This window comes from Xiphophorus maculatus, chromosome 4 (genome assembly GCF_002775205.1).
Source record: "Xiphophorus maculatus strain JP 163 A chromosome 4, X_maculatus-5.0-male, whole genome shotgun sequence".
Taxonomy (NCBI): Eukaryota; Metazoa; Chordata; class Actinopteri; order Cyprinodontiformes; family Poeciliidae; genus Xiphophorus; species Xiphophorus maculatus.
The window spans coordinates 31,626,970-31,637,865 of record NC_036446.1 but is presented as its reverse complement, the minus strand read 5'-3'; the positions used below and the strand labels follow the sequence as shown (position 1 = coordinate 31,637,865).

General features: G+C 40.5%; 1 protein-coding gene across 2 annotated transcripts; it reads left to right on the top strand.

Annotated features, from left to right (window-relative positions):
* The first annotated feature begins 3,112 nt into the window (after positions 1-3,112).
* dhcr7 (7-dehydrocholesterol reductase) lies at positions 3,113-9,810 on the top strand. Of its 2 annotated transcripts, none has more exons than XM_005812054.2 (8): positions 3,113-3,221; positions 4,269-4,377; positions 5,572-5,794; positions 5,878-5,968; positions 6,055-6,268; positions 6,357-6,561; positions 7,211-7,342; positions 8,251-9,810. In XM_005812054.2, exons 2-8 carry the CDS (start codon positions 4,289-4,291, stop codon positions 8,713-8,715), a joined length of 1,419 nt encoding a protein of 472 aa, XP_005812111.1. In that variant the 5' UTR covers positions 3,113-3,221; positions 4,269-4,288; the 3' UTR covers positions 8,716-9,810. The 2 variants fall into 2 exon arrangements, with proteins under 2 accessions (XP_005812111.1, XP_023188508.1); XM_023332740.1 differs by having other exon boundaries at positions 3,115-3,221; positions 4,266-4,377.
* The last annotated feature ends 1,086 nt before the right edge of the window (positions 9,811-10,896 follow it).

Here is a 10,896-nt window from a genome sequence, read left to right as displayed (position 1 = left end):
AAAGTTTGAATGAGAACACACAATACCTGGAACCCTGTTTAAAGGTCACTTCTCATCATATCAGTTAAACCAGTATAGGGTTGTGTGTTCTGCAGAATGCCGCCAGTTCTGTGGTGTAAAAGGGGGCTGAGGTTTTAATGTGTAACATTTGCCATAGTCTGCTTTATCCATCTCATTTTTTCACAAGTTCGCTGTCAATGTTTTAAACACCCAATATGTTTCGGCCATCTTGCTGATAATTTTACTGGAAGTTCAAAAAGAAGGAAGTTGTTCCATCTACAACGTAATGTACCATCCGTTTTCTGGAGAATACCAATGACAGTGCAGTGACAGATAACCTCAGCATGATAAAAACAAACCCACCACTATGCTACAAAGTTAGCGCAGTATTTTGATGTTTGAAAATCTCATCTTGACACCTCCACATGCATTTCATCACTTTTTTCCTAAGTCAGCACCTTTTGAAGTCCATATTGATGTTAAACCTGACCATAGAGTGTTCCTGGTATTCCCCCATGTTTCAATTGATTAGTAAGATGGGACTTCCTGGTTTTTGGATGTCTCCTGATGATTGTAACCAATTTTCATCTGAAGCTGGCAGATTGGGTAGAAGATAGAAACTTGGTACAACTTGGAACAATGATTCCAAAACAGCCTGATGTTAAGCATCTGGCATTTCCCCGCTCCATGCCAGCAAAACAACATAACATAAACTGGATCAATAACAGGCACTGCACCTCAGCTGTTAATAGTCCCGTCCCTTCAGTGTGTGTCTCATCACTCTAAGATATACAGTACAGAGTACTGGCAAAGCAATGGTAATTTAATACTCCTACACAATCCCATGCTGTCAAAAGACAACTGGAAGCGTTCGATAGATGAACTCCCAGAGAGCAGACTCAGCCAATTTACATTCAGTTCGTCAAAGGTAGCAAAAGGTAATGACTGCACAGAATGTCTTCCTTCATTCAGACACGTTGTCTGCTGAGTGGCCCAGATACATCACACCGTCTGGGTGCAGCACATCAGCACAGCCTCTGATCAAAGAGCAGAGAGGAAAGGCAGAAACTGCCAAGACTAGAGAGAGAGAGAGAAAGGGTAGAAAATAAAACTAAAAACAGAGTCACAAGGGGAAGTTTGGGGGAAAAAACCTATTTGTCGTATAGAAGAACATTTGAAAGTTGAAGAAAAGAGTGACAAGGATAGAGATGGATGTCAGAGGAAGAGGCTATAGGAGGATGGTGGAAGCACCGCTGGGAGCCTGATGATCTGTGGGAGAACTAGGCGCTTTCATTGTTAAACACACCGTCCTCTGAGTTCACGCTTTGCGGCTACAAAGAGAGCTCACAACAGCTACGTCCAAAGAGACGGGGTCTTAATCGCTTTCAGAAGTTCTGAGTTTGGTGTTGATTACATGCTCATAGAGCCGGGGAATGTCAGACCCTACACATAAAAGCCACAAGCAATAAGACAGGAATTTGCCAGTATTACAGCTGTGCCACAAACGTATGCCTATTAAACTGTTTATATTCAAAAAATGTAAACAATATAAAGATTATCAGGAATCCTCTCCTGTCTCCAAAAGTTTCCATTCGTTGCCCATGGTGTCAAAACAAGGATATGATTTTGCAGTGGAAATGTAAACTTGGCTAAATAAAACATACGGGAAAGACTCTCAGAGAATTAAGCTGTAACAAAGAATGTTTTAACTGGAAAGACTCAAATTTAATGACTTGTGGGTCGTTGTCGCCATGCATGAAGTCCATGCAGCATGTGAGAACTTTAAGCCTCCCAAAGCTGAGACCTCGGTTACTTCAAATGTTTGTGATAGTTTAGCTCTGCTCTCTAGTGGTCATTTTATGCAAATACAATCTGCTGAAGTTTGTATTGTATTTTAGAGCGTCACATGATTTAGATAAAGGAAAACTTTAGGATAACTTGGCTCCTCTGACCACCTGACATTTAGATGTTTGCTTTAGAAGAATTGTTTTACTTCATTTAGGTGAGTTCCTAAAGCTACTTCACGACTTTCAATGAACTTTACTGGCAAGCTGTAAAGGCTCAACAACGACATATTGACGTTTTACAAGAAAGTATTAAAAACAAGAATTTCCTGTTTGCTGAGAAATAATGTTTCAGTCTAATCCGCTGGTGTTTCTATCAGGGGTGATTCTAGGATCTGACTTTTAGGGGTGCTTAACCCCCAGCAGGGCTAAATCCCATGAGAAGATATTTGTTGGTGGGGTTTTCTAAATCTAACTGCTTATTTACGTACATTCACAAACAAAATTAAGAGACATGTTGTCAGTAATTCACAGAACAAAAGAACAATGTTCATTTTACTCAAACATATACTTATAAAGAGTAAAATCAGAGACATTTTAAATTGTTTCCTTTCCACAGGTGTATAAACTCAGTTTGAAACAGAATCTCAAGACCACATCATACCTGCCAACATCTGCTAACATTAATGAGACACAAGCAGCTGTGGAGTCACACAGGCCTAGTGGGGTCTGCTCTCCCAGAAATTAAAATAAAATCTACTCAAAACTATGCATTTCCAGTCATTTGAAGAACATTTTAGTAAATGCATAGGATTAATAAACCTAAAACCAGTTTATTATCAAGGTAGATGTTTATAATAGGTTATTGAAAATGAGTCCTTAACCTGAACTTTATTTGAAAATTATACTTTGTAAAACATATGACTTCCAGTTTTTGATTTGATGTTATTTTATTTTTATTTTGCTCTATATATGTTGTAGAATGGCAGCTTAACGACAGAAAGGAACAGAAGACAAGTTAAAATGTGTCTTGTTATTAGCGGCCCTATTGATAAAGGCACAAGGTATGTTTCTTTTGTAAATAAGGATGGTTCTAATTTTTGCAAGGTAAGGTAATGTAAGGAAATGCATCCCTCCCACATTTTCTACTTTTCATTCATACACTCTGACGCTGACCATGGTGAAATACTTCTAAAGTTCTCAGGCGCTCATGGCTCCAGTCGCTCTTACCCAATCAGAAGACAAGAATCCAACCCAGTTATCAGTCTGACACAATCTCATTGGTGTATCATCCAAACTAGTGGCCTTATGGGCGGAGCCTGTGGCGCTACGTCTAGTTCCGTCTAGCGGTTAGCAGGGAGGCTGTAGTCCAGTCTGCCTCTGTAGGAAGGAGGAGGACAGCTGGCTCCATTTTATACCCAAGCTTACAGCACAGAGGTGAGTCAGTACAACACAGCACCTGTAGAACATGTTTCCCACTGTATTTTACACCAGTATGCATTTATAATGATGACACAATGTCTAGAGCTATGACGGTCAGCTGTCTTAAATTCGACTTTAGTAAACAAAAAAAAATGCGCGTCACAAGCAAATAAAGAATGACCCATTAACCTGATGGCTGCTCCTGCCTCGCGTATAAAATAAATGGTGTTTGTTGAGCATTACGAAACCCGCCTCCCTTCCCTCGCGCTCTCAGTGCAAAAACAAGAAGCTACAAGGACGAGCCATTTCCCCCTTTTATTTATTATTTTATTACACAAATTTAATTACAGTAAAACAGTTTATTGGTTTGTTGCTCTTCGTCTTTACTCTGACCTATATATTCACTGCTTTCAAGGTACGTTTCATAATGTATTAACTCAGAAGGACACATTAGGGCTCCGCCTGCTGTTGCAGTAAGACGCAATTGAGTTTGTGGTATTCAGTTAAAAATGCTTTGTTCAGTAGTTTAGTAGTAGTACTAATATAGTGTTGTCTATAAGTGTTGATGTGAATGAAATTATCTCTGAAGAGATGCACTTTAGTTCCACTTTATGACCCTTATTATGTGAACAGAGATGTTTACCATATACCAAACTGACCTTAAAACTCACTTAACATGTACTGTGGATATTTTAAAGGTAATACAATGAAAAATGAAGTTGAAAAGCAGTTATTTTTCTTTTTTTTATTTGTTACCTTGTTTATTTAAAAGGGACAATCCATAAGAATTCAGATTTTGCCATAGATGGTAATTTCCATTTCCAGTCCCTGGCTTGTATAACAAGAGTGCAACATTAAACCTCATGATTCAATAAATTACAAAAGTACAGGTATTATGATATAGGTATAGTGATAACACAGGGGAACTGCTCTAAATGAGGCCCATGTTTTGTAAGTGCTGACATTTGTTGCTTGGACACCTGGTTGTCACTGACGGCGTACAAAGTACAGGACACTGGTACAAGATGGATCCTAAACCTGATAATGTGATTCTCTCAGCAGAGGTGAAGGCTGCAGAGACCATGGAGTCCACAAGGAGGCGCCCTCAGCACCATGCCAATGGGAAAGGGTCTGAAGCTGTGGAGAAGTCAGCACAGTGGGGAAGAGCATGGTGAGTAGCTCAAGCTGCACAGGCTTATTTGTTCAAAAAGAGGAAAAATCCATTGACTTGTCCTATTTTGTGATTCAAGGAGGTTTTACCTTGTGAAATAGTTTCACAACAGAAACACCTGATAAAATCCAGTTATGTTGATATGGACCAGTGTCTTGCAAAAGTACAAATTACTCCTGAGCTATAATCCCTATCCTGGATTAACTGATATAACATGACTTTATGTTATATTATAAAGACAAACTTAAATAGATTTTATATGATAAATAAGAAACAAAATAGGGCCTTAATGTTTAGAGGAAAGAACGTAATATATGCATATATCAGCGTTATAGCATTAAACCCGCCCCCCAAGAAGATCATGGCATTTGGGGGCGCCAAGCCACACCTCTTGCGCTTATCACAACCTTTCCAAATCACCAAAGTTAACAAAAGCAGGTTGAAAAAACACTTCTACTCTGTGTCACCGATGCTCACATGTGCTGAGGCAGCTGCGTTCACATGCGGTGAAAACACACATGGCAGTCATGGCTGTAATGACATGCTAACAGCTAGCTCAGTTCTCAAGCACTGCTAATCCCCCTCATTTGATTTTGTAGCTTCTCTTTAAATCTTTGTCTGGGTTTATGGTTAAAAAGCCAGGCATTATGTAATGATAGTTTTTATGATTAGTGTAAGAGCCATATGAATGAAATGAATAATTATTGAGGTGACAGAAGCACACGGCTTTGACACTTGGGTGGTGGGTGTGTCGAGGTGGGCTGACTGTCACTTAGGTATGAATGGGAGCCATACTGGCTCGCTGGCTCTGTGTGTATGAGGAAGCGGGTGTGCCGGGGTGGTCATAATTTCTGTTGACCGTACTGTAATGCCATGTATTGTTGGCACCAATGGATGATTTGGCCTGGTCAGTATGTGTCAGTCCTTGTAAAGTCTGAAATATGACAATCAAAGTGGAATAAATTGATGATTGCAACAACAAAGAAGCGGCCTGGAGAGTATCAAAGTACAGTTTGAAATTCCCCGAGTTAACCCAGTGCGGCCCTCTACAACACCATTAGTTTGCCGTGCATCTAATTAGTTTTTTGGGGGGTTTTTTGGGTTTTTTTCACAGTAGTTATAGTTGAAACATTACATACCTCTGCATGTAGAAAATCTTCTGACCCACCTCCTGTGTTTCTGGTCCGTTCCCAGGGAGGTGGACTGGTTTTCCCTGATCAGTGTCGTCGGCCTCCTTTGCTTCGCTCCCTTCATCGTCTTTTACTTTGTGATGGCCTGCGATCAGTACGAGTGCTCCATCAGCCAGCCTCTGTTAGAGCTGTGCCAGGGAAAGGCAACCTTGCTGTCCATCTGGGCCCGGGCCCCCTCCTTCACATGGACTGCTGCTAAGATATATGCCATCTGGGTGAGCTTTCAGGTAAGTGGAGGAGGGATCAGGTGCTGCGTCACACAGGAGTTTTGCATTTTCTTCAAACTGAAATAAAGCGTCTTGCTCTTCAGGTGTTCCTCTACATGTGTATTCCTGACGTCACCCATAAGTTTATTCCGGGCTACGTGGGTGGAGTGCAGGATGGAGCTCGTACCCCTGCTGGTATATCCTTCCTCCTTCCCTGAAACAGTTGTGAAAGAAATGTCTTATTTCTTCTTAACGTATATTTGTTTTCTTCTTCTCCCAAGGTTTTATTAACAAGTATGAGATCAACGGCCTGCAGTGTTGGATCATCACCCATGCTCTGTGGTTTGCAAACTCCAATTATTTCCACTGGTTTTCTCCTACCATTATATTTGACAACTGGATCCCCCTGTTATGGTGTACCAATATACTGGGCTATTCTGTGTCTACCTTTGCCTTTGTAAAGGCCTACCTGTTCCCCACCAATGCTGAGGACTGGTGAGATCAGCTGCTGAACTCCACATTATCTCAGGTATTATAAAGATAACACAACGTTTACCCACTTGCTTTCTTTGTCACTGCACAGCAAGTTTACAGGGAACATATTTTATAACTACATGATGGGGATAGAGTTCAACCCTCGCATCGGCAAGTGGTTCGACTTCAAGCTGTTCTTCAATGGCAGGCCTGGCATCGTCGCCTGGACCCTGATTAATCTGTCTTACATGGCCAAGCAGCAGGAGCTGTACGGTCACATCACCAACTCCATGATGCTGGTCAACGTGCTGCAGGTAAGACCAGCTTCTTAAAGCTGCAGTATGTAACTTTATAAAAAAAAAAGGTTTTTTTTGCATATTTGTCAAAACTGTTACCTTGTGCAAAAAAGAAAATCAAACTTATCTGTTCTAACTAGAAACCAGTCAGAGCCAGGGGGTGGGCCTTAGCGCTGTCAGTCACCCTCAGTGTGGAGCTACTCATCCCTTTTATGTCTAAATTAGGTGAATTTATTGCCAGGCCACATAGTATCATTTATATCTAAATATAATGTTAATTTATCTGATGGCTGTCAACCAAATTAACAGAAATCCAGATTATCGGCAGTGATCGGTGATCAGGCCTCATGGGTGATCAGAATCGGAACCTGCAGCAAAAAACCTGATTATAGCATCCCTAATCATGTCACATGAACAATGTAGAATATTTTTAATTTATTTGATCATTTATAGTCATTATAGAACAAGATTCGGGATTAGTTTCACTTTCAGCTTGTTGTATTTTTCAGATTTTTCTATATGACATAACCCATAAGACATAACCTTCAAAGCTATGGCTACATGGGTTTTTATCCTTCCCAGTATAATTCATTCAGTACTAAACTAAAATAAGAAGTAAATATCATATTAATAATATCAGTGGCAAAACCTGTTTGTTGCTTCATAGGGGATTTATGTGCTGGATTTCTTCTGGAATGAGGCGTGGTACCTGAAGACCATTGATATCTGCCATGACCACTTTGGGTGGTATCTAGGCTGGGGGGACTGTGTGTGGCTGCCGTACCTCTACACCCTGCAGGTAACACACACACACACACACACACACACACACACACACACACACACACACACGCACACACACACACCACAAAGTCTCCATGCCACGCTAAACGGTTAATATGTTGTGAAAAGGTTTTTCACCTGCAATAAGTCAACTAGAAAAGTGTCAGAAATCATCTCAAAATGTGTCATCAAGAGTTGATGACACATTTTGCTGGGTGATTCATTGTCCCAGAAATTATTGTGATAATTGCCGTTTGTTTATTATAACATTATTGTTGTTTGAAGATCATTGTTAATAGTATAAAAATGACATATTAGGCAATGACAATTAGATACAATTGTAGTTCTCTTTTGAGAAAACTGCCCTTTTAAGGAAACTCTTAGTTTGCTCTATTTTGCACTGTCCTTTAGTATTTTTGCATTGTACCTGATCTAGAATTTTTTTCAGTTCTGGGACATACACAGATATTAATATCGGATTGGTGCATCTCTAATATTTAGGGACTTTTCAGATAACCAAAATGGTAATGGCTATAATCAGAATAAGGCGGTCCAGCTTTTTAAAGGTTAGTAATACCACTCATTGGTAAAATTCCATTGAGTTGGCTCTTTTTTCCCCATCTTTCCTATAATTGTTACAACTCCCCCTCTTAATAGAGTAGATTATAACAAGGAACCCCATAAGATACTTGGTGGGAGGCGGTTATAGAAAACTACAGAGCAGTCCTGCAAGAAAACCTGATTGGGTTTCTGGACTGAACTATCATGTAATACTGTAGTCCTGACTGCACTGAACTCTGAGCTGCGATTTAATGTGAAAATATTCATAGTTTAAAATGCACTGTACATGAAAGCTGACTGATCTTACTCGTGGCTGAAAGGCTTAGACAGTTGATGTGTTGTTGATGTGTTTCTGGCTCTTAGGGCCTGTACCTGGTGTACCATCCGGTCCAGCTATCAGACACTCACGCCGTCGCCGTACTGTTGCTCGGTCTCGTTGGGTATTACATTTTCCGCTCCACCAACCATCAGAAAGATCTGTTCCGCCGCACAGAGGGCGCCTGCTCCATCTGGGGGCGTAAGCCCACCTACATCGAGTGTTCGTACCTGTCCGCCGACGGCCGCAGCCACCGCAGCAAGCTTCTGACCTCAGGGTTCTGGGGAGTGGCGCGTCACTTCAACTACACTGGCGACCTGATGGGTTCCTTGGCTTACTGTGCCGCCTGTGGCTTTGGCCACATTCTTCCATACTTCTACATTGTTTACATGACCATCCTGCTGGTCCACCGCTGTGTGCGAGACGAACACCGCTGCAGCAGCAAGTACGGGAAAGACTGGAGACGTTACACCGACACAGTGCCTCACAGGCTGATTCCTGGACTGTTTTAAAGAGAGGCAGAGGAGGAGCTGGAAAAGCTGGTGAAATGATGAATGCGTGGTTAAACAAGATAAGCTTGGCTCCTCCCACTGAACATTCTCCTCTGAATTTCTGACTCTGCACTTCAAACTCATCCCTGTAGCCCTCTGCCAAATGAATACAGTTTGATAGTTTTTGGTTTCTATGAAGCGACAGTGTGCCAACTTGCAGGACATTTGATAAAAAGATGTATTTTTTTTCAGAAACAGCCTGAGCAATCACCAGAAACAAAGTTACTTGTTTAAAACACTGAACACCATGTGCTGCAAAGTGAGGGTCATGGCCCCTGGGGAGGAAAGGAGCCATTATGATTGCAGTTTACTCATTTGTATTTGTGAGCAAACAGAGCTCAGTCTCAAAGATTCAACTCAGAGCATCAGATTGTAGCTGTGGTAACAAAACAATCTAACTATGAAGATTGTTCTTTGAACTTTTACAAAGTAAACCTGCCAGCTTGACAAGGTGGGGGTGTAAAATGTTATTATATCCAAAGGGGAGCCAGCAGAAAAGATTTGGGAGCCACTGAGCTATAGAATATCTGGGAGGAAAATATATCTCTCAATTTATCAGCCATTTCTTTTACAACATACCGGATTCAAATTTGTGTGGTGCTGAAATTTTGTTTTTCACTTCATCAAAAATATATGGATGCTTGTTGTAATAATTATAATGGACTCCAGCTGTAGTGGGCTCTTACTGCTTAAAACCTCTTAAATGTCCTGAGGACAAGAGGACTTGCAGGTTATCTAATGGTCCCATCAAAGTTTTGAGGTTGACAGTTTTTTCAACCAAAAGTCTTCTACCTTTACTGCACTCAATGCCACTGTTTGATCTAACTTAATTGTCCTCCTGCAGTCTGGAAAAGTTATTGTTGAGTCTCATTGAAGAGAATCCTCCACATTACGTAAGTCATAACAGTTATTGAGTTCATGATAACTCAATCAAAATTCATCCACATTCCAGTTCCAAGGAAATGTTTTTTCTTTCAAAGTATGTTTCCTGTATTTTACAATTTCTCAAACTGACATTGCAACCGTCCAGCAATAAACTAAAAACAGAACTTTTAAGTTTAGTGATGATCTTACTTTGTTTCGACACACTATCATTAAGGAAATCTAATAAACATGTTCAGGCTTTTGTTTTTTGCTAGACACTGACATCATTATGGCATAAAGTCAGTTTTGTCATTTTTAGTATTAGCACTAGAGGGCAGCAGATAGCTTTTCTTCAAAACGGAATGGCCTTTTTTCATAAATGTGCAGCAGTTATACATGCATAAAAATAATTTAGAGCTTGCTATTGCTGCTCTTTAATTGACTCATCCTACAATTATTACACTGTTATACCATAAAATGAGTGAGGGACTAACAAAAAACATTTTAAAAGGCTGAACTTTTCGATTTTTGTTCCTATACATAATAGAGGCCAGTAGTGGAAAAAATGGTTTCTGATGTACACCATTTAAAACATGTGTTTTTTGTTAGTTCATTCAAATCCAAGCCAGTTATAGTTTTGTAAATAGTTTTGCTTGCAAGGATCGTAAGAGTTTAGAACTTCCCCCTCTGGTGGCTGTCTTGTAAGCAGTGATATTGAGTGAAATTATGTTTTGCAAATACAAGGTGAAGGGCATGACAATAGGTCAAAACAGAGACTAAAGGTAACCAGAGACAATGTAATGGGAATAGTACAGTTTGGACCAGAATGAGAACCAAAACTCAGGTAAGGTTTAATGAGTTTTATGGACAGCAACTGCATCATCAGTTGGTTCAAATTCAAAAATACTTTATCGATCTCAAAGGTAAATTAAATTAGTGTCAAGTTATGACGAGTGATGAGTCATGGGCAACATAACAGGAAGTACTGTGCAGTCAGCAAATGAACAGTTACCCAACTGAGGTGGTTTCCACCATCTTTTTGGGGATTCAGACCACGACGGACTTGAGTCCTCTGTGATGTAACAGTGAAGGAGTAGCAAGTGTCCTTTCTCCGGGGATTGTTTCACTCACGGAGAAGAAGTGTCACAGAGTTCGGAAATGCAAAATACCGATACCAGAGTGAGTAAGTTGACACGCACTAATGCAATGAGCAGAGCTCACCATGGGAAAGGCATGGTTGTCAGTCTGCGATCCCATAATCAAAGGTTGGGGAGACAG